The 24296-nt window shown below is 46.4% G+C and overlaps 1 protein-coding gene across 1 annotated transcript in view; it reads right to left on the bottom strand.

Moving 5' to 3' along the window:
* LSG1 (large 60S subunit nuclear export GTPase 1) overlaps positions 1-24296 on the bottom strand; it is a 126170-nt gene that overhangs the window by 36149 nt on the left and 65725 nt on the right. The window contains exons 7-8 of the mRNA XM_086944287.1: positions 23604-23780; positions 12117-12515 (exon numbers count right to left, since the gene is read on the bottom strand). Of these exons, the coding sequence (XP_086800413.1) occupies positions 12117-12515; positions 23604-23780 (576 nt within the window). The remainder of the gene's footprint in view (positions 1-12116; positions 12516-23603; positions 23781-24296) is intronic.

Genomic DNA, 24296 nt, shown 5'->3' with positions numbered 1-24296 from the left:
TTAGAGAATTTGCATAGACTCCATTTTAGTGTTTGAGATTAACCTGGCATATGAAACATTTTGGGGAAAAAAAAGAGTGCACTTCTTATTGCACAACTTCTAAATGTGGGAGAAGGATAGGAAGCAGAGAGAGGCGGAGTGGTTAGAGCAAAGGGAGAAGCTCTCAGGAACAGCAAATATTAATTCCTTCCACTACATTAAGACACTCTACTGTACCCCATAAGTGTAAGAAATTAAGGCAAGAGTTATCTGCTGGAAAGGCGTACTGTGAGCACATACAGCTTTCACAGTGATAGTGGGCTGAATGCATCTGCACCAGCCAAAAGTGGGACGAAAACAGAGAGCAAAGGCATTCGGATATTGGTACGGATGTGTTTTGTACACCTGAAAAGTTTCCCCCAAACAGCACATCTAACATTTTAGATAGAAAACTTGTGTTAACCCTTGTAAGCTCTACCTGAGCACTACAAAAGATAATTATATATCAACAATGTCCACGCAAGTCTGGGGGCTATACTTTAAAAGCTTACAGGGCAGCTGTGTCCAATGTAGGGCAGGAGCCCCAGATTTCCAGGAAACCTATTCGCTGCATGCATTTGTTGCATTTATGTTCATTGTACATAAATACACAAGTATATCCTAAAACGTTGCCACAGTTTCAACATTCTTGGACCGCACCGCTGCTCCAGACCATTGGAAGTCAGTGTACTAAATGCCTGCAACAAAGAGTCAGGCAGAAATCCTAAAGCCATGATTTTCACAAGTTACAGGAAGACACATTGCACTTATAGCTATAAAGGCCAGACTCAAAAATCTGCCTCAATGAGTTGAATTACTTGGACTTAAAATCAAGTGGCAGGTTCAGAAATACATTTTTCTTCACTGACCAGATTTCCTGGCTCACAGTGCACGCTAAGGAAAGTCTGGTCATTGGGAAAAACGTAAACTTCTTTGCCTCCATTTTGTTCGCCATTGAGACTGGACAGGGCCTCTCATAACACAGTAGCATAGAGTCCGAAATGACAAACAAACACCTCCTTTTGGCTGGAGAGTTTCAGAATTTTTGTCAATCTAGGATACTCCTGCTCTTCAGCTTGTATATGTAGGCCTTCTCTATCAAAGCTTCAGGAACATGGAACCACTTCCCTGAAATCTTCAGAACTGACACAACCTTCCTCTAATTTAAGAACTGAAGACATGTGTTTTCAAATGGCACTACATACAGACACCTAAGAAAGAGGAATTTCCCGTTTGCGCCCTTAACTCTTCTCTAAACAATCATTTGGGGTCATAATGTTTTCTGCTGGCCTGTGAAATGCTCCACTACGCCTTGCTAAGTTTGTGCTATAAAAACAGTCACATGTATGCATTCAATCTGTGTATCAGAAGATTTCCTAATGTGTTGGCAGAAAATAATTCCTAAGAGGCCCTGCCTCGGGGTATGAAGTGCAGTCATTGCGAGGTGCCCAACCCACTTTTGTTTTGAAGGCCTAAATGTGGTCATTCATCTGTGTTCATTAGAGAAGCACGGTTTCGTCTCGCCTCTTAAATCAGTGTTCCAAGGGCAGCAAATTCAGGTCCTTCCCAGTCTTATTCAGGAGAAAAGATTCTGGTGTTAGCCCCAAAGCCTTTGCAGCTCTAAAATTAGAAATCAACGGTTCTTATTCATAAAAGCCATCAGAGCCGAAGAGACAATGACTCCAAATCTGGGAATCAATAAACAAGCAAACGAACGAGCGACAGACTCAGATTTGTGAAGGTGATTCATCTTTGAAGAGTTGCAATAAGGACACCTTTAATTATTCAAACTCTGACTCTGACTCACTGGCAAGAGTAAGGATAGCAGCTATCCAGCATTTCCAGGATAGGTTAGGATTTGGCTGAAGCAGATGTGTGTTGGATGATACATGATGCCAAGGATAAATCCCCCATCTCAGTGCTTTTACTGATCTCAAATCCATATGGTACTTTAGAAAAGAGAACAACTTGGACCACCACCAGGTCCTGTTCTTGTGGCGCTTCATTAATCTTCATTGCATCTTTAGTCCCCCCTCTGCATACTACTGGGAGCAGCTTTGTTATCCACCTTGAAGTAAGGACAAAGACATGTTATCTGGCAGTCCAAGCTCAGGAAAACTTCAGCATCTTTCCTTGATTGCTAAAGGTGAGAAAATTGGGTTTTGTTGCAGTACCTCCCTCCACTTTGTGCCTGGTTGGGATGCAACTTTGACTGTAGAGTACTGGGTCCCTGCTGTCTAGTGTTCTTTCCCTAAAATTGATCCACGTTTGGTCTTTCAGGCCCTCTAAGTCCCTTGTAAAAGGTAGATGGGTACCCAGGGCATTGGGACTGAAGCGGGGCTCCATAGGGCCCCTCACCCAGTCCATGCAGACTGCCACTGCAGCATGCATGGCCTGGTGCAGAAAAAACAACAAAGGCGATATGGCACACTGCCTGTGTGCCATGCCCACTAGCACTGCCCAAGATAAAGGTAAGACCTCTCTAGCAGGCCTTACCAGCCCTACAGCAGTGTGCACAGTATATATTACAGCATATATTTCTGCATAAGGAGGCATGCCCCAACATTATTAGGGTCTAATCCTTAATATTGTAAGTGCCAGGGAAGCCATAGAGAGTACACAGGCTGGGAACTTGACAACAAGTTCTACAGCACCACAATGATGGCTTTACTAAACCCAGGAGTGTTTGGTACCAAACTGCTCCACTCAAACTCACACTGATACCAGTGTGGGATTTATTGAACCATGTACCCAGAGGGCACCTCAGAAGTGCCCTGTGAAAACCTACTAACCCTGGTGTGTTGACTCACTGGTTTTAGGCAGCTGGCCGCACACAGACCTGTTTCTGGACTCCCGGGTGGGGAGCCTCTGCTCTCTGGGATCGGAAATAATGCACATCCTGGGCGTGCGTGTCACACCTCACCCAGGATGGGCAGAGTGCTCAGAGTGGAAGCTTCAAAAGTCTGCTGCCTTTGTAATGCAACCCCCAGCCTCTGCTGCAAGCAGCAGATGGCAGCCCCCGCTTGCACCCCCACTTTGAGCGGGAAAACCAGCATGAAACCTTAGAAAGACTAGGAGGTGCGCCCAGCTTTTCCAATTCCACCGAGGTGGAGGAGACAAAGTTATGCACACTTCTCAGTCTCCTCCACCTTGCCGATAAGAGGACTCCTCCAATCCGTGCTAGGACTATGACCCCCTTCCACAGGAGGGTGGAATAATACAGGGTGTATTCGCCCTACCTGTTACTCCCTTCAAACACCCCCTAAATCTAGTATTTAAGAGGCTCCCTCAGACCTTAAAACGAGTTCCCTGCCGACCTAAGGAGGACGAAGAAGATGCTATGCAACAAAGCCTGAAGAGGACTACTGACTTTTCCCCAGCCCTACCGGCCTGTCCTGCAACCAGCGTTTTCTAGAACGAGAGGAAGACTGCCTGCTCTGCGACAAAGACCAGAGACTCCAAAGGACAGTGGCTGTGTTCCAAAGAAACCTACATAAAGGACTCCAGTGTCCTTCAGATCCGAGAGTCCTGCCCATTCTGCACCAGATGCTTCCGGCCCATGTCCAGGTGGAACACCGACCCAGAACAGGTTCCCCAGCGATCCGGACCTCAAGTCCAGCATTGGCTGACCCCTCCTGGACTCCATGATGCCTGCAGCCTGAATCCAGAATCTCCCCCTGGCCACGCCCGCCCCAGTAGGAAGAATCTGACATCTAAAGACACCCCTGCACCCGAAGTCCTTGGTGAGCTGAACCAACGAGTGCCAGACGCTGAATTTGCACCCTGCACCCGGCTGCCCTGTGCCGCCCTCTCCCCCGTGTTGGCTATAACCCCCCAAACTTCACCCCTGCAAACGAATGACCTACCTGCAAGCAGTGTGGCTTCCAGCACCCCTGTCTCAAATGAAAAGCATAGGGCTGAACTCCGATTTTGACCTCTGCACCCGGATCCTCCTGTACCACTGGTGGTGCAGTTTTAGTACTCACCTGCCCATTACCCCTTGCTAACCTTTGGTCCCGAAGACTAAACTAAGTCGGATTCTTACCTGTATAACCGCATTATTGTTTTACTCCATAGGATATTATTGAATTCTTTAAAAATTGCACTGTGTCGAGTTTTGCAAAACATACTTACCTTATTGCAAAGATCTTGGTCTTAAAATAAAACTAAAACAAAGCTTATATGTATTAAATTGGTGTGGATCTTCTTTCTGAGAAGTGTGCCCCTTATTGGTCAATGTGGTGCAATACATGTCTTATACTCCTCTGTGTTAGGCCTAAGGCCGCTTGCCCACTCTATCAGGAATAGAGCACTCTGGGTTTACACTGAGCCCTGTACACTTTTGGGGAATCTCTAGACTGAGTGCATGACATAACCACCTAGTGGCGTACCATGTTACTGAAAGAAGATATTTTCTTTAAATCTCAATAGCTGGAACTTGAGCCGATTGAGCTTTGCTGCCTCTGGAGAGCAAATATTCTAAAGGAAGCAACATAGTTCTAAGGACAACAGTAATATTGGCCTTGGTCAAACTTCCTCAGAAAGGATACTACATAGTAACCACTGGTAACAAAACCAAAAAAAAACCAAAAAAACTTCCAACAGGTAAGCCAGTGCCTCCTATTTCTAGAATAGAAGAGGCCTTCAATTACCGGCATACACCCTCTCTAATGTTCCCTTCTTCTGTGCCATCTTCTCTCAGAGAAGTCAGGGGGGAATCAGCATCCAGTAAATCTTTGGTTCGTGGCCTGTCCCGGTACTTATGAGAGCAACTCCCTTACCAAATATACCTAGGCCTTTCAGGTGATTATAACTAATCTCGTCAGCAAAATTATTCATTTTTGAAGGTCCTGGTTCGGTAGTGCTGCCAACCAAGAATGCTTTTGGACCTGGATGGGTCGTAGGATCAAGTTAAAACTTCTGATGATGGTCCACTTTAAGAACACCTGAAATGAATCGCAGGTAATTGTATGTCCTTTTACAAAATTTGCAGACCTACTTAATATACTAGGCAGAGTTGCCTGTCACCATGAGAGAGATTTACGCTACTCTCCATATCTGCTTTGGGTTTTCTGTACTGTCTACAAAAAGTGATGGATCGAATGTTTGAATTAATCTCAGCCAATAGCAATTAATCGGGCTGCATCCCAGTCCATCATTATTTTTCACACCATGCCAAAGCGGTTTGTGCCTTCGTACAACAGCGTGTATCACTTTTTTACGAGCGTTTAAAATATATTAAAAAATAAAACATCCTCCTTTACATGCCAATAAGACAGATGGGTTAAAGTTTCACTCGTTTTCTAGTGTGACAAGTACGGAGGTGATGGGTTTATTTATTTATTTATTTAAAGAGTTTTATATAGCGCAAACAAGATCTTCACAGATATCAGAGCGCTTTACATAGACGGGTACATGAGGGAGCAAAGTCAAACAGGCAAATCAAGCTTTACATAGAAGGGTGCAAGGGGGAGCATATTCAGACGAGTAACTCAATAAATCACAGTATAATAGTACTACTAAGTGACACAACCACTCATGTGGATGATAAAACAACTCATACAAATAAGTCAAGAGTCAAACATGTAATACAGAACGGTGCAAGGTGTTAATAGGATTCGAAATAGTAGCTCAAGTGTATTTAGCCATGAGGATAGCTTTTACTTCTTTTTTAAAGAGTGTAGTGGAGGAGATCAGCCTGGTTTCGGGAGGGAGTGAGTTCCAGATCCTAGGCGCCATTCCTGAGAAGGAGCGCTTGTATGTTTTTTCCTTCCGGAATCTTCGAGGTTTTAGCAGGAGATTGTTTGTGCCTCTCGTGTTTCTAATTCCCCCAGAGATTGTCAACTTCTGAGCGAGGTAGCCGGGTGAGTTTAGGTGTACCGCCTTGTGTGTCATGCAGGCGATTTTCAGCTGTATTCTGCCTTCAAAAGGCAGCCAATTCAGGGATTTCAGGTCAGGGGTAATGTGGGAGTACTTTTTTGACCCAGTGATGAGTCTCGCTGCAGCCTTTAGAGAAGCTTTTAGTGGTGCGATAGTAGTTAGGGGGAGTCCGCAGAGGGTGGTGCTGCCGTATTCAATTTGTGGGATGACTAGTGCTTGTACTGCAGTTTGGAAGTCTTTGGCCGGGAGGTAGGGTTTGAGTTTCCTCAGAGTATTGATCTGGAAGTTCGCTCCCTTTGTTGCCTTGCTGATATGTTGCTGCATGTTGAGATTAGTGTCGAGTGTTATGCCTAAAGATTTTGCTGAGTCCACGATGGTGGGTTGGACATTGAGTGCGGTTAGGAGTTTAAGCCAATGTTGAGTGGTTGATATCTTAGCTGGAGGTGAGATCAGAAGGAACTCTGTTTTCAGGGCATTGAGTTTGAGGTGGTTATCGGCAAGCCAGGATTGGGTGCAACTGATCGTTGAGTTCAGGAGCAGGATGTCATTGGGTGATTGTAACTTGAGGTAAAGTTGGGTGTCATCAGCGTACATGTGAAAGCGTACATTGGATGCTTGTAGCAAGGTGGTGAGAGGCTCCATGACTAGGTTGAACAAAGTTGGGGATAGAGAAGATCCTTGGGGGACGCCTAGCGTTACAGGTATTGGCGAGGACATCAGGTTGTTGCTCTTGAATTTTTGCGACCTGTTGTGAAGAAAGGAAGTGAACCACTTGAGGACAGTTCCAGATAGGCCCATTCTTGTGTTTAGTAGTTCTAGTAGATTCTCATGTTTGACGGTGTCGAATGCTGAGGAGAGATCAAGAAGGATGAGGAGGCAGGTGTCGTTTTGGTCTAGCATTTGAAGTGCGTCGTCAATTATGTGAGTCATAGCAGTTTCTGTGCTGTGTCCTGCTCGGAAGCCTGACTGGTGAGGGTTGAGGAGATCGAATTGCTCAATGTGTTTAGACAATTGTAGTTGTGCGCATTTTTCCAGCAGTTTGGCGAGAGTGGGGATATTGGTGATGGGACGGTAATTGTTGAGATCCGAGGGGTCGGCTGTAGGTTTCTTTAGTAGAGGTGTGACCTGGCCAACTTTGAGGGAGTCAGGTATGCTGCCTTGTTGGAGAGAGCTGTTGATAATTTTAGTCCAGAGAGGGAGAAGGAAAGGGGTAAAGTCTTTTACTGCGGAGGCAGGGAGGGGGTCCGTGAGGTGATTGGATGGTTTCAGGGTGCTGAGCAGTTTGCCAATTTCTTCTTCCGAGTATATGCTGAAGGTTGACCATGTAGCATTGTTTTTTGGTTCAGTGGGTGCTAGGCATTGGGGTGCATGGGAGGGCCAAGGTAAAAATGCTTCAAGCTTTCTTGTAAATAAAAATAAACAAGCATTTGCAATGCAATAGGTCTCGCATTAAGTTTGAGCTATTGCCATTGCTAAATATTGCAACACCAATTGCAACAAAAGTCTATAAATTGTAGGGCAAAAATTTTTTTTTTTAAATTTTTTTGCAATGGTGGCATGATGCGCTTTAGATGAATATGTTTAAAAGTAATGTGCGCCATACTGAGATTGCTACAATGGTTAATTGTGGATGCATTAACAATTGATATGTGCACTGATGGCTGGTGGTGTGTGTGTGCCTGTAGAAATTGTGCACTGATGGCTGGTGGTGTGTGTGCCTGTAGACATTGTGCACTGCTGGCTGGTGGTGTGTGTGCCTGGTTGAAGCGTGCACTGATGGCTGGTGGTGTGTGTGCCTGGTGAAAGCGTGCACTGACGGCTGGTGGTGTGTGCCTGGTGAAAGCGTGCACTGACGGCTGGTGGTGTGTGTGTGCCTGGTGAAAGCTTGCACTGACGGCTGGTGGTGGTGTGTGTGAGCGCCTGGTGAAAGCGTGCACCGACGTCTGGTGGTGTTCTTGCCTAGTGGAAGCGTGCACTGACGGCTGGTGGTGTCTGTGCCTGGTGAAAGTGTGCACTGATGTTGCAATTGTGTGTGCGTGTGGTTGTGTGTGTGTGGTTGCGTGTGTGTGTGGTTATGTGTGTGTGTGGTTGCGTGTGTGTGTGTGTTTGTGTGTGTGGTTGCGCGTGTGGTTGAATGTGTGGTTGAATGTGTGGTTGAATGTGTGGTTGAATGTGTGGTTGAATGTGTGGTTGAATGTGTGGTTGAGTGTGTGTGGGTGCTTGTGTGTGTGTGTGTGTGCTTGTGTGTGTGTGTGTGTGCTTGTGTGTGTGGGTGCTTGTGTGTGTGGGTGCTTGTGTGTGTGGGTGCTTGTGTGTGTGGGTGCTTGTGTGTGTGTGTGTGTGTGTGCGTGATTGTGTGTGTGCACTTGTGGTTGTGTGTGTGTGAGGCAGCCAGCCACCCTGCACCAGCTGCTGAAGGCAGCTAGTCACTCTGCTTCACTGCACTGGCACGATGATATGCCATTTGCTGAAGGCAGCCGGTCACCCTGCCTCGTTGCACTGGCACAATGAGTTGCCAGCTGGTGAAGGCGGGCAGTCACCTTGCTTCTCTGCACTGGAATGATGTAGGTTCACAAATGTTATAATTTTATTCCTCCCTGGTGGACCCTCAAGTCTTTCTTCCATCCCCATCCTCACCCTGAGAGACTGAAAGACTGAGGTGAAATGAGTGACTGGTTGAGAAAAGGACAGCCTCTGCTGAAAAGAGGGACAGAATGACATAGGGAGAGATAGCCCATGTAGTACAGGATGGCAGTACCACTAGAAGACCGTGGCAGGAGAAGTCCACTAAGAAGTCGAGAGCTTCTGGTGAAAGGAGGAACGGAGTGATTCGGAGAGGGAGAGACAGCTCATGGGGAGGGCAATTAGGAGAGACTGACGGGGTGAAGTGAATGGAGGAGACCGGTAAGAAGCAGAGACTCTAGTGAAGGAAGGGGCAGGGTGACTAGGAGAGCACAGAGACAGCCTAGAGTGGTGGTGGGGAGTGCCACAAGGATAGACTGAAAGGCTGAGATGAAATAAGTGACTGGGTTAGAAACAGAGAGCCTCTGGTGAAAGGAGGGGCAGGGTTATAAAGAGACGGGAGAGAAAGCTGCGAATAACCGGTGGGCAGCACCCCCAAATGCCACGCCCCAGCTTCCGAGCCACAGATCATAGATATATTGCATTGACATTGTGAACCCCCCACTTTAGCAGCTAGAGCGTGGCGGGGCTCTATATGTACCTCTTCTGTCTGCAAGTTGGCAGATAAACGGGCAACTTTAACGCAATAAAGAAGAAAAAAGATAGGCTAGTAGTAGAAAAGGGGAAAAAGGATGGATGGATGAGCTGGTGAAAGAATGGGTTGATAAAAGGATATGTGGATGAGTGGGTGCATAAAATCATGGATACATTTGTGAGAGGATGGGTGCATGAATGGGTGAAAAGATGGACGGATGAATGGGTGAAAGGATGAACACAGTGAGTGAACGATGAATGGGTGGCTAGAAGGATGCATGTGTGGGTGGGTGAAATATGGTTGGTTGGGTGGATAGAATAATGAATAAGTGAGAGGATGGTTGAATGGATGAGAGGATGGTGATATAAGTGGGTAAGATGGTGGTTAGATGAGTGGGTAAGAGGATGGGTAGATGGGTGAGAGATGCTTTGCCCTGGATGGCCTGAGCGCACTGTTGGCTCGTTGCAGGTAAGTGGTATTCGGTTATCAGACATTCCAGCGATAAGGAAGCCCGACTCTCCTATGACAACTCGCTGAGAGATGAGTTTCACACATTTCCTTTAAAAACAGTAAAAATGCAGAGGAACAGAAATGGTGACAGTAATAATTTGCTTTCAGTTTGACTGCGACTTGGTATGAAGGCAGGAGGCAATGAATGCTTGGGTTCCGCATCAGTTCTAAAACTCTGGCCCGGCTTATGGTGGGGAAGGCAGGAAAGTGGCACGCGCTGCGTGGGCACGGCTTGGGGGCGAGGCAGATCAGAAAATCCTATTTTAAAGCTGCTGCTCCAGGTAGTACAGTGCAGCAGGGGGTTGTCAGCTGTAAGTAAAACTAGACACATATGTGGACTGGGCGAGCTACTCCAACTTGATGAGGGAGAGCCTGTAATCTCTGAACTGAGTAGCTACTTACAACTGTTACGAAAGAGCTTGACATTTTTTACTTGGGTGAGCTACTCACACCTGACATTGAACACTTTAGAATCTCAACACTGAGGCCCCCATTTCGCGTGGCCCGGAATAATCCTGTTGTTTCCAAGACTTTGTATTGTCTGTTACTAAGCCCACCTAAATGAACCTGTCTGAGTGTGCTACTCAGAGAGCTACTTACAACTCAGATGGGTCAACATGAGATCACTCGACTGGGTGACCCGCTCACACAAGGAGGTGCCATTTTGAAATCTGTGCACTGAGAAAGATGCAGCTGGCCTCGTCGCCAACAGGGGGACATATAAGGAACAGCATCCTGGCGTTGCTCCCTTGCTAGATGGAATTGCCGTTGTGTTCCTAAAGGGCCACCATGGTTGGTGGGCGGGCTCATGCTCCCCTAGTTAATTCCATCAGGCTGTCAGGAGGGGACTACCGAGGACGAAGGGGGTCTTAATATGGGTCAGCATAGGGGACGGGCCTTTTCGTGGTTCAGCAGACGGCGCACTCTTGGCACGGGACTGTGAGATTTCCGGAATGGGTGAAATACTGCTGGTATGGTTCATGTTGAGATCTCATGACTGGGTGCGCTACTCACACCGAAGGTGGGGCGCGCCCGGGATACTCACAAGGGACAGAATGTATTTCAATTCTTATTGCATTTTTAACAATAATAAGCAAACTAGGATCGATAATCAATTATCTGCACAAAAATATAAAATACCAAGGATACAATATGAAATATAAGCAGGAATAACTCACTAAAAGAAAACAGCATTAGGGAAAACATTACAAAGATAATAAGTTGTGCTAGATCAAAGTTGGACACCCTGGATGTCTCTGTCAGCTTGAACAATCCGGCAACGCGCCCCAGCCCCCGACCCCGACCACTTTCTCACGAGAAGGGGGGGGGGGGGGAATAACCCGCAGAACAGGAGAAAGGTCACAAGGGCAGTGAAGTGGCCTAACTCCGGTCAAACCAGTCTAGTGTGAGAGAGGAAGAGGGTGATGACGCGCGGAGATAACCAGAAACTGGTGTGGGCGGGAGGGATAATAGCGAGACGGGGAGGAGGGGAGAGCGTGACGAGAAAAACCGATAAGACAACACAAGGATATATATAGAAACGATCAAAACAAGAGGGGATGAAAGTAAAGGAGGGCTTAAAGGGTTTGCACACAAATGGAGTGGGTGGGGAATCGGAGGAGGGTAAACGGGAAGAGTAAAACGGAAGGAGTAGATAATAAAGATAAACACGGAGAGGGGATATGAAGGACACATCAGTCAAAGGTGGCTGGTGAAGGAGAGTGTCCAAGAAAGGCTGGAGGGGAGGGGAACCCAAGCGTGAATGGAGTGGGAGGAAAAAGAAATTGAGTAGAAAAGAGTACAGAAAACAAGTACTGGGCGGGCGAGAAGGAAGGGGGAATGCCAGCAGGAAGGGAGGGGGGTGGCAAATTGTGAGCACTTTCACGGCCGCTTTGATGTTCTCAGTGGCCACGCGGCTAACCGATAACATCAAAGCGGCTGCAAAATTGCTCCCAAAGGCTCCAGGCGGACAAATGGTGCGAGCGCCCGGCGCAAATGCACTGTACCCGATCCGCCTGCAGACTTTGGGCGCATTTTTGAAAGCTCCTACTTCATATCTCGCCAAAGCATTGCTAACGCAATGGCTTAGGCGAGACCTAAAAAGAGGCAAAGACTTAACATCTCTTTTAAATTCCTGATCTTCATGTCATCGCCATATAGGAGCTAGAAGACATTAGAATCCCTGAGGAAGGGTTCCAAATAAATCAGGAAAAGTTGTGGGACGAACAAACCAGGAGGTTCTGCAGCGGGTATTTTGTAAAAATATTCTAAAGGAAAAGACCGAGCTTTATGTTTTAGAGGCTCGACAAGCCTGATTTACAGATGGTTGTTCCTATAGCCAAGCCAAGCTCGAATGGTGGAAAACTGCCTCAACACATTGCCAATGGTTTAGAGGAGCAGGGACAAACAGCTGAATCACATTGTTAACTATAGCTATAATTACAGAAACACTTCACTTAAAAAAAAAATTAAAACCAGATGAAGCACTTACCAGCCCCACTGTGAGCTCTCCCTCTTTAATCTTCTGTCCATCATGTATACCTTTAAAAATCTGCAGTAACTCTTCGCTTGTCACAAGGTGGCTGTAGTTGCAGATGGTTTTGCATTTCCATGTATGGCTGCTCGCCTTTGGCGTATTCTCGGAGTGTTCACCTGAGGACTGTGCGTCTTCATTGCTCCGTTCATCCTCCGAGCAGGTCTGCCAGTCATCGCCGTCTAAGCAGTCCTCATATTCATCACTTTCCCCCTCTTCGGACGAGTCTTCCTGCCCGTCATTAGCACACAACGCTGAGTTTGGTAAACCAATTGCTATTCTTGTGTCTTCCTCACTACTTTCGCCTTCAGATTCGGTTTCACTTTGTTCTTCAATTGCATCCTCAAACTCTTCTCTCTGATACAAAAAATAAGAGAGGAATAAATGTTCTAAAAAGCCCAGTTGTTTGATAAAGGAACTGGACACAATCATCTGATAAAACATTTACCATTGTGAACCGATAATTAAGTTTGCTTTAGTAAACGTAAAAAGGTTGGCGCACACCTTTAAAGCTGAAAAGGGGCAATGTGTTATCCTTTGTTTTCAAAGACTGGCTGCTTTCGCTGCCTTAGAACCCCTCTCCAGGGCACAGCGCTGGACCTGTTCAGTAGCCTTACCAATTTTAAGAAGATACTGTAAACCTCTCCACTGTCTAAGTCTTAGTTGTAGACACCAAATATTATTTTAACTGGTCCCATCCCCCCAACACACATACACAAGCCAGTCGCAGCCTCAGTCTTAGCTCAATACTCCTTAGTGAGGCTCGATATTTCAGTCTGTACTCATGTATACTAATGGTTTACTAGATGCCGATCCTCAGTACGATTACAATCCTCCTCAAGTCCTTGATATTGCCCGATTGGAACATATCAGTTGCTTTCTCTCTCCCCTCCTTGGACTCCATCCTCTACCTCAGCATACCAAGGTGCTTTTCCATTCCCCCACTGGAATTGGCCTCCAGTATTCACGCAGCACTCATTAATTTGTAACCTCTTACTAAAGATGACCTGAATTGAATACAGGTCAAAACACCAGTGACCTCTTTGTGCTATTTTGAGCGCAACTTTCGTGGTTCATCAAAATGATCTACCTGCCATTTTTGCGTTGTTTTTTCTGGTCACTTGCGCAGTTCACCCTGTTTTTCATGAGCACAAATGAGCAAAAATCTGTACAGATTACACATACATTCAATGTAATTGAGTGCCGGGATTGTTTTCTATAAACTTTGTTTAAATACAGACCACTCTTTGCATTTGTTGCTACAACCATTAATTCCTCCCATGCCCCTTATTGGGATAAGTAACATGTATTGGTGACCACGGTGTGTATGCATCAACTGGTGTAGTACACAAAAGTATGCAGTTCTTTAGAAAAGGAAGGGAGAATGTGAGTCAGGTCAGTATCGGAGAAACTGGAAAAGGGGGGGGGGGGGGCAGTTTCTTTAGGAACTGCGGCCCTCACACATCCATGTGGGTATCATGCTTCATCATAGGGCATGCTCCTCGTCGGGCTGGTGCTGCAATGCCAGACACGCACCCACAAGGTGGCTCTATCGGAAATCTTTTGTCCCAATGCCAAATGTGAAGTGTGGGTGTACAGCCTCCACTCTCCACTGTCTGGCGGCCATTGGAATCTATGAATTAAATCCTAAGAACCTTTCCATCCAAAGGGGAAGACCGTGAAATGACCTCCAAAACTTGTGTACAGAGAATATATTGATTTGAATTTTAGAAGTGCTTACAAACTAGATCTAGTAGAAAATGTCCTGCACAATATAGTCCACATATACAGAACCATGAAACTTGTAAATGTGCCTTTTTTAAAATAACTATGGGAACAAAGGTTTTAGCTGACTTTTAACAATTACTTAAGCACAGTACAATTCATGTGAAATTCAGCAAATAAGACACCACATTGCACCTGTACTTGCACCATGAAATACTCTGCCATCTCTCCATAATATTACACAGCTCCTGCGGATATTAAAAAAAAATGTTCTGGATGTTGGTAAAAATGACAAGAAGAGCCTGACTTGAATGCAAATCCATCAATAACTTGCTGGATTTTGTCTAAGTACGATCTTGTTTTATAAGAAGCACAGAAATGTCTAGCCAGCAATAATGTAGCTTATCTGATATGAAAGTTATCAGATGTTAAACCACTAGATGTATTTTGAGATTAAAGTTGATAACTTTAGGGAAAACCTGGCATTCTAATGAAGGAGCCAGTGGTCTAAGTGGACTATCTTGGTCTAAAAACTTCTAACGAAAGTTAGTAGATTTTACAGCTTAGTAAAAGCTGGGTTACAAGGTTTCCCCATGTGCAATCACAGCAAAGAGATGTAATTCATACAATAAAGGGTATCAGGAAACCAATCGAGCTGGAACATGGAAATAAAAAATGCATTTCACGCCAAATTTAGGAATCTGTCCTCGCTCGATCGCAACCTAACAGGTAAACGACAGGGAGTATGAATGGATGCCACAGTCATGAGGTTCTCTCCTTTTTACCGCAAGGTCTTTACATTTCCACAGCTGAGCTTACTGCAAGTATCACACTGTGCAATAGGAAAAGTTTAGCGAGAAAACCAACATAGCTGCCAAGGTATCAGATTCGTAGTGTAACATTTTCATGATTGCAATTATGAGTGATATTTTAACGACTATGAGTGACACTTTCTGGAGAGCAAAATCAAGCATTGAAGACAAGGGAAACATATAAATATCAGACATTACACCCATTTGCATGTCAAGGTTGTCTGAATCGTTCTGTGTGAGTTACCAAAGACCATTCATTAAAGGATGTGAGCCATCTAGTGAATGATGTCACAATAGGTATCAACATCCAAGCAGACATCAAAGAAAGAACATTTTGGAAGGCTTACTGGTGGTGTCGGTTAGTGGTGGAGGAGAGGCCTGTTTGTTTTTCTTCAGAGGATGCTCCTTTAAGAGAGAAAAATCTCTCAGCCAAGCAGCAGCTCTATAAAAGCTTTTGGGAGGCATTGGTTAATGTTCTTGTGTTTATCTGCCTGTAGAAATGGTCTTGTTTTGACAGTTGCATTAAGTTTATTTGCATTATTATATCAAGTTATATGAGAGCATCAGCGAAGCCGAAAGAAGGCTGGAGAATGTGGCTTGGATTCTTGTGATATATTGAGCTTGTTTTAAATCAAGTCATGTCTCAGTAAGGCAACAGAGGAGTTCTTTCACTGGGAAAGTTTCCCTATTTTATGTTGGCGCACTTTGCCACTGGATTCAAGCTAGCCTGGCTGATGACAGCTGATTAGCCAGAAACCGATCCCAGGATTCTTGTTTCCGGTCCAGGAAAGACTTGGCTTGGCAGTTCAGGCTAGACTGTTCCCATGAGGCACAGGGTCAGACTGATTTGCATATGGCCATGTCTGTACTGGGGTGGCGGAGTGAGCTAAAGAATGATGGTGGATTAAAGCCAGATCAGTTGACTGGGGGTGAGTGCGTGCAATGTTCAACACTCCGTCCATCATCCCCTTTGGTTTTGCTTTGAAAGTAAAAGCTATGGCATAATTCCCTTACAATCGTTAAAAATATTACTTTTTCCATGAATAACATTTCTCATTTAATTCTGAAATTGCAAATGAGACACTCCCTTTTACAGTTGTGCTGGGGCAATGCTAGACATGTATTTGCAGTGTTTTTTTGTTGTTGTATGCAGTGGGATTGAACACTAAAGGAGTTTGTTAAATCCAGTGGCTGCAACGGAACCTACAAAGTAGATCAGTCCAGTCCATTCCAGGAGCAAGGACACACGAGCCCGCATTTCAATGCCAGAGGATGCTTGTCACAAGCGCCTGACCCCTCAAGTACTCTGACACGATGAGTGCTTCAACCCAGCTTTAATGTGTCCCGCAACCTGTTTAAAAATGCTTCCCATTTGCAGAAATCCTAACAGGTGACGCATTAGCAGGCACAATCCACCTACATCCTTTCTTCTCACTGCTTGGTTCTTAATGGTGAGTGTGTATATGCAGCTCCTGGAAGAACAGAGCTCTGCGTTTCCCAGCCTTAAGGAAATTATTTAGGCTGCCCTCTATTACGACAACTTCACTTGGAGCGCGGCTCTAGCTGCGCTGCAACGCTGGTGACTCCAGTCAGTCTTGGGTGCACTTTCGGTAACTGAATTTGTAAGGCGCAGCTGGGGGTCAAATTTTTTGCAGTTGCTTCTCAAACTGAAATAGCTGAGCAACATGGAAGAGGCGGAAGACGGAAGTGCGAGTAGGCAGCGCTGCCGGTGCTCGCCATGATTCCACAACACCTAGCGGGCCAGGAACACTGGTGAAAGTTTGAGTGTGTAAAGTGTGCACACATCTCCATTAAAATGCATGTCTATATATGCATGAACACGTCGGACTTCTGCAGCCTCCCACAAACTCATGTGGCAGGACGTGACGTCCTGTCCCTTTAGCGCCTCATAATAGTATTAAATACATTGTAGCATTAAGCAGCAGATCAAGCAGCACACAAAACCTGTGGGAGCAGCGCGCGCACGGTGCCTGCTGCGACGCGACAGTTTTATTTTGGTAGCACTATAAACAGCTTGTCTTGACAGCTGAGGCGCTACGCATAATGCATGACAATGAATTTCAGTGCGGTGATGCGGAGCACCACACTGAAACGCGTTAGTTTAACGCCTAATTCGTGTTACTTGGCAAGACTGGCTGTGTACAAGATGGCGGAGGGCTTACAGAAAAGGAGAAGCAAAAAGGGAAGAGGTGGGCCAGATAGGCCTTTTATTCCACCGGGCTTTTCTCTGGTAGGCAAGAGCACTAGGAGGGCAGCTTCGAAAGCTCATGGCCACTCATTGGGCATCTGTAAATTTCCACAGCCCCTTGAGGTTAATTACAGCAGGGACGGAAAGGCTAAAAGCGACAAAAGAGGAGCAACAGGGAAGGTAGCGCGAAGGCCATCAGAGAGGGAGAAGGGAGGAGAGAAAAAGATTGGATTGATGGAAGAGAAAGTTTTGCGAAGGGGATTATGGAGGAGGGGCTGGTTTGAGGATTTTTGTCAGGGCTTCATTGGTTCCTCAGTCTGCCCCAGCTTTATTTGGGGGCAAATACTGAGGCATAGCTGGGGGCCTTGAAATCCTGTCATAACTGTAGATGTGAGGGGGTGGGTGCGTTGTATCTCCTCAGGGGAGGGCCTGAATCCTGTGTATCCTTGCGACAGCATGTTTATAGGTTTAAAAGACAACTGTTGTGCCATTTCAAAGATTCCATTGCAAATTCAAGGAGCCACAAATCGACTTCGAGTTGACGAAGCTATCATACAGGTTGACACGAATATGACCTAACGCAATCACCTGCATTTTGAAAGGACACAAATCATAATATGAAGCGCAGCACTTTCTCATTTCCGTTTCACTAAATGAAAACTATGCAATAGAAGCAGATTGGCCTCACTGCAGCGATAACAAAAGAAACTGACAATGGCTTTTAAGCCTCCATTATTCGTGAGAACAAACCAACATCACAAGATCTGACTGCCGACACTCTAAGTCAGTGATACTCAATGTACGGCCGGGGGGCCGCATGTGCCCTCCTGACCTTTACATGCAGCCCCCTGGCAAGCAGCAGCACTGGACTGCCGTTTACTCAACTCAGCACTAACACGAAACAAGCATTTACAATGCAATAGGTCTCACAACTGCGAATTGTGGAGCTAAAAAAAATGAAAAGCCATTGTTATTTTCAATTCCAAAAGCAACACCTATTGCTTCTCCCCGGAGCCCCTGCATCCGCCCTTTGCAGTAGAAGAGACCAAGAGCACACTATGGTCACACTGCACTGCAAGCAGCACCGCAATCACGAAGACTCCCACTGGAGCTTATTTGGAGAGGTCTACTGCAAGTAGAAATAAAATTTTCTCTAGCATATTTTCAATATGCTCTGCACTTCGAAAACATGTCCCAAAGAATTTCTCACTTTGCTTCTGCACAAACGGGAGAGAATATGCTCAATGAAGGCTTTGCAATTTTAAAAAGTTTTGGGCACTGCCCTAAAAATGCTAGCAGCGAGTCCACTTTACAGTGACATGCAAATAATGTGTGGTCACCGGGGGTACCAAATACATCGGGGCACCACAGTTGCCACTAAAAGCATACAATGTGGCCTCCTTAGAGGTTTACAAACTTAACAAAATATTTTGCCTAGGGTGCACGACATCTCTGGAAAATTGCAAGTAAATCTGGTTTCATGTGTCCTAACTTCTAAGCAGCTGGCTCGAAGCCCACTGATGGTGAAAGAAAGAGTCATTCCTCCCTGCATACACAGAGCAAGGTTTAGACCTTGAATGTAAGGGTTAGTGACACTCGCTGTTGTGCGCCCCACGTCAGATCCAGGGCTACTGAATGCATGGCTCTGTTCTGCTGAGCACAAACCACTCTGGATACTAGTGAGTGAATTCAATATATTTAAAGGGGTCATGGCTTTAAGTGGGATGAAAAAACTGGGGGGAGGAGAGGGCTCTCAAAGGGGCGTGGCTGATGTAATTTAGGGCATGTCTTATAAACATGTAAGCTAAAAATCTGTGCTTCGCATAGTGTGCCACCCCAATGATATTTTTCTGCTTCTCTCATTGTATCCAGATATATAATACAACAAGTAACATTACACCTACAACAAGCCAGGGCTATCAGCTGTGTCAATGGTTGTTAGGTGGATATAATAAATAAGCAAAAACTATGGTTTTGTTGTATATAATACTGAAAATGTTTCAGTTCTGAAATGATGAGACTGTTAAAAGTACTAAAAGGAGTCTCTTGGAAGTTACATCAAAGTTTTTGAGCAGGGGTGCTGCCGCAGAGTAGAGATTTTCTTTCCCACCCTGAGGGTGAGGGCAGAAATAGAGAGCCCGATGCGGACCCGTCTCTGCACGAGCTTTCAAGAAGTGCTGGTGCTCAGCACCGGCAAGACCTGGCCCTAAATGGGGCGCCCCATTCAGCACGGTATACTGGAATATAATCGCAAACAGCTTCGAATTAACAACTGTCAATTACAGACTAAAGCTCGGATGACGGAGGGAGTGAGTTTGGGATCAGTGCGTAGACAGCTGGTCTTGGGCACTAGTCGAAGGAAGGAAACGAGCCATTGACTGATGTATGAACTGTGAAATATAGCAATATTCTGAGTTCAGTGGGCCCATCGGACGGGTGTCCCGGTGCCACTGCTCCTGCTGCACCAATGGAAATTACACTCCTGTTCGGGGGGTAGCTGCTCTTCAGCATGCCATGTGCTGTACAAATACCCACCATACTGTGTGTCGGGCCCCTGCCACACTCTGGGGCGGCGTCTGCCTGGCATGTGATGCGGTTCCTTTTGTACCGCCTGGAATGCAGGTTGCCATAGGAATTTAAGGTCTGTATCCAAACAGCCACCGAGACTCGAACAGTTTTCCTGGGAGGTGCACCACCCTGTGCCTCAACCCCTACACCTCTGTGTGCACGTGTGTGCAAGGTGCAGGGGCACGCATGCAGTGTTCCCCACCCCCTCCCACCCGCCCCCTCCCATGTGTGCAGCCGTGGAGCCAGGCCCGCAGCAGCTGCTTATCTGGTACGCATTTGCAGACTCTGAAGTAAACCTTCATGAAGTGGCAGGAGCACACAGCTTCGGATTCATTCACCAAAGCAGTAAAACTCTCAGTTTTCTTTTACAGAATCCCCAATGGGGCTAAAAAGCACCACGTCCAGGGTGAAAAGGGATTCTGACGGCGTGTCTCGCTCCCGGACTCCCAGATATAAACCCTCTTCACCCTCAGACATTCATGCGACTGACTCGGGTTCAGCTGAATTCTCAGACGTCTTTCATGAACTTGCCATATTGACTCATAAGGTCATGAAAGGAACATTTTGTTTCCCCGCCCCCAGTTATTTTATGAACCTAAATTAAGCCTGCGCCCTCACCTCTGCTCTCAATTGCCTGTATGAAAACACTGTACTGAAAATAAAGGATAACATTTAAAAAAAACAACAACAAAAAACACCACACCCAGCCACTGATGAATGCGCGTGCATTTGTTGGCGCTAGTCCAGCGCCTCCACACTGAGAGCGGAAAGGAACCTACACTGCTCAGCAGTAGCCGTCAACGCAGGCTCTCCCGCCCCCACCTCCTTTATATTCAGAGGGGCTTCGGGTGGCGATAAAGAAAACAGGCAGCAGCGAACTCAGTTCCAGAATAATTACATCTGGCGTCTGTCCGCTTGCGAGTAACTGCTTCCTCCTTCATCACAACAAGTACGATTTTCTGTTTCACTCCCGGCCTTGCCTCAAACAACATATTTTAAAAAGTCTTTAAAAAAGCAGTGCCTAGGTTAAGAGTGTTCGGATCCATGCAGTCAGTCTACACACTCACTTCTGTTTACACGGACAACAAATCTGACAGTGCCCTGCAAACACATAGGGATAGTGAATGAAACCGAGAAACTTTACTTTGAGTAGACCTTTAACAGAGTGGGCGTAAATGGGGAAGGGGGGGGGGGGGGGGGGGGGGCGGGAGTGCCAGCGTAGCTGACCCCCTGCTGATCGACCAAAGAGAACTGCATGCTCGGCAGGCCAGTTCTCCCTCCCCCCAAGCAGAGGCATCTGGTGGCAAAGGTCCGTTCCGCTTTTTCATGGCCTACGCGCACCTGGCAGCAGCTACTTCTTCAAGCCCGCGCTATTCAGCAAGATAAATGCTATTAGTTATCATTGGAGGTCAGATGAATATCAGTGGGACAAAATCGGGTATTAATTGAACAGCAGGTCACACAATGGCCATTCCATCTACGCGGTGCCACGGGTTGTACCAGACTTGCGGAGGACAAGCTTTCAGAACGATTGTGTTCTCTGGCGTCCTGTACACCGGACACCAGTGCGAGTGTTTGTAATACATAAACTTGTGATTGTTTTCCCGCACTTAAGGGGACACTCTCCATAGATTACACAGGATTGGTAAGGATTTCTTGGACCTACCTCCCTGTAGGGGTAATAACTTTCCCCCAGATCACGGGGGGGCCCCGAGAGAAACCGAATGCGACGGTCCTGACGAAGACCGGAGTGACCATACAGGCGCATCAAGAGCAGTCGAAACATGTTGACTCTGGCAGTGGTAGGAGGGAAGCCTTGAGGTTCCTAATTATCTCCTGAAGGCATTTTCCCATCCTCAGTTCTTTCATCTTTTTAATCCTGGTAGAGGTGGCAAGTAACGTTTAATAAAGTTGGTTTTCTAGTTGACACCTTTAATCAGTCTTAAATCACTCCTCATACTGCACAATTTCTTTGTCGCACTTTTCGGTTTGGAAACACATGGTGTATGCACTATTTTCACCACAGTGGATGTGTTAAGTGTTGTGTCTGTTTAGTTTGTTTGACTATATGTTGTGTTAAGTGGAATTTATTATTTTTCCCCCTCCCTTATGCTCCGTCCTGTGTGGGGTACACCAGGGCGTATTGTAAGCAGGCCCAATGATGAAGCTGTCACATACCTCGGTATGTGAGTGAGGGCAGTTTTTCCAAATAGAGTGATTTGCCCTATTGGGGCTGGCTCTATCTTTTACCACATTAGTACATATGGTATTATTATTTACTCTTCCCACCCCTTTTGTGTGTACACACAATGGCTGACACACACAGCGGTGGGAGCTGCAGCTTGAAGGAACGCACTCGGGGGGAGCTGCCCATCAGACTCGGCGTGTTTGCTGATCACAACAGGCCTCCCAGGCAAGGTCACGCTCCAGGGGGAGAAAGTGGTGTGGGCAGTAGAGTTAATGGTTAAGCGTGCGCAGTGTAGACGGGCACGCATGGTGACTTCTACGAAACAATGATGCAACGTGCAGGCCTGACTGCTAGAACTCTTGACTTTTTACGCTCTGCGCTTTATGGTACTAACAGAATTCTGCATTTTCATCGAAAATGTGGTTTATCATGCTTATCACTGGTTTATGGACAGACACCTCTTCCCTTTGTATCATACTGAAACCAGGCAGCTGTGTCACCAGCGCTTTACTCCTAACATTAAAAGTAAAGCGCGGGTGCCGCGATTATAGCAGAAGTAAAGAAATAGAAAAAACATCTATTTCTTTACTTTTGGTATAATCGCGGCACCCGCGCTTTACTTAGAACATTAAAAGTAAAGCGCGGGTGTTGTTTGCCATGACACATACTTTTCTGTTTTTCTGCCTTCCCACTTGGACGGCCTCGGCCTGCTTTCATGCTGGCGTAAAAGGTTTTTATTATATTTATGGGGCCATGTGTTTAGCCCCGTAAAGATAACAACCCTTTTACGCCAGCAGGAAGTCACAGCAGCCCGTCCAAGTGGGACGGCCGAAAAAGAGAAAAGTTAGAGAAAAGTGTACGTCATCAACTCCTCTTTCCCAATGGCTGGCCACCGTTTAGCATAAACGGTGACGCCGACTAATGGGAAAGAGGGGCGGGGCTTAAAGCCCGCTAGTGAAAGCAACTCTAAATCATTAAATCTTGCGAGCGAGAGTGCGCATGTGCGCAGTCCACACCAGCTCGACCTAAAAAAAAGTTCAATATACAGCAAACACTTATTTAAAGGTTTATTGTAGTTAGGGAAAGGAAGTAACTAGGCCCTTAACTTTAGGAACACCTTCCTTTTTAAAGACAGCCACTAGATATACATGCTGTGCTTCCCCTACACTCACTTTACACCCCGCCCCCGCATGCATCAGTGCGGCACTCGGTCACACCATAAACCAAACTTTGCAGTCCCCGGGAAATTGTTTGTGAATACCCATGTTCTAAGGGGTGGCAGCCACTTACTAGTTTACTTTAAACGACTGTCCCCCATAACGCCACAAGGTGGCAGAATGAGACAACAGATGCACATCAATTCCACGTCAAGCATCCGCACCAGGACATGTGCGAGGTGCAACAGTATGCTCGGTTTCTTTGGTGCGATCATTATGCACTGCTGTTTTATTACCTAACATCAGGACTTTAAGTGGAATGACTAAAGTAGCGGGTCTCTCATAGGGGCCATGGCCGATGTAATCAAGGGAGTAGCTTCAAAAGACACAAGGTACAAATCTGTGCGTGGAACAGTGTGCCGACCGTCTGGTATTTTGCTGCTTCTGCCAATAAATACATATCAGCACAGGAAGGACCCGGCCCATTTAAAGCCCTGCCTAACATGGCATCCCCCGATGGACATATCAGCTGCCCAAGAACCGAAAGATCTTGCGTGCAAGCAGAGTCAAAGTGCTGGATAGAAATGCCACCACCGCAACCTTCTTACAATTTGTAGAACTTTTTTTTTTATTCAGCTCTACGAATACCTTTGTTACTTTCATGTGCAGGATACCTTTGAGTAAAAAAGCAAAAATATTCAAATCGGTCTCGTGTGTGGTCAGATTAAGATACAAGTTGAAGAGGCATTCGCCACAATCACAAGGTTCAAGGTGAAGCGCACATACCTTCGCCTCGGCGGCCAGCCTTAGGCCCTCGGCCAGTGCGGACCAGAAGACCACCTTGATGCCTTCCTGCTCGAAGAACCTGGCCCAGGCCCGCCGCTGTTCCCGGGTAAGCAGGTCTGCCTTGTTTATCAGGATCATGTTCTCCTTCTCGAGGCTCACTTCCTTCACATAACATTCCTGGATTTAATTAAAACAAGCATTAGAAATGCAATAGGTCTCGCAGCATTAGAGTTAGTGCTTTTAGAATTGTTAATGGTTTTTTTTGTAAATCTTTAGCATGAGGTTGAGGGTGAGTGAGGGTGAGTGAGGGTGAGTGAGGGTGAGGGTGAGGCTGAGGGGTTGAGGGTGAGTGAGGGTGAGTGAGGGGTTGAGGGTGAGGGGTTGAGGGTGAGTGAGGGTGAGGGGTTGAGGGTGGGTGAGGGGTTGAGGGTGAGTGAGGGGTTGAGGGTGAGTGAGGGGTTGAGGGTGAGTGAGGGTGAGTGAGGGTGAGGGTGAGTGAGGGTGAGTGAGGGTGAGTGAGGGTGAGTGAGGGTGAGTGAGGGTGAGTGAGGGTGAGTGAGGGTGAGTGAGGGTGAGTGAGGGTGAGTGTGGGTGAGTGTGGGTGAGTGTGGGTGAGTGTGGGTGAGTGTGGGTGAGGGGTTTAGGGTGAGTGAGGGTGAGGGGTTGAGGGTGAGTGAGGGTGAGGGATTGAGG

This window comes from Lissotriton vulgaris, chromosome 11, assembly GCF_964263255.1.
Source record: "Lissotriton vulgaris chromosome 11, aLisVul1.2, whole genome shotgun sequence".
NCBI lineage: Eukaryota > Metazoa > Chordata > Amphibia > Caudata > Salamandridae > Lissotriton > Lissotriton vulgaris.
Note: the sequence above shows the minus strand (reverse complement) of the source record. Positions and strands in the feature narration are given on the sequence as shown.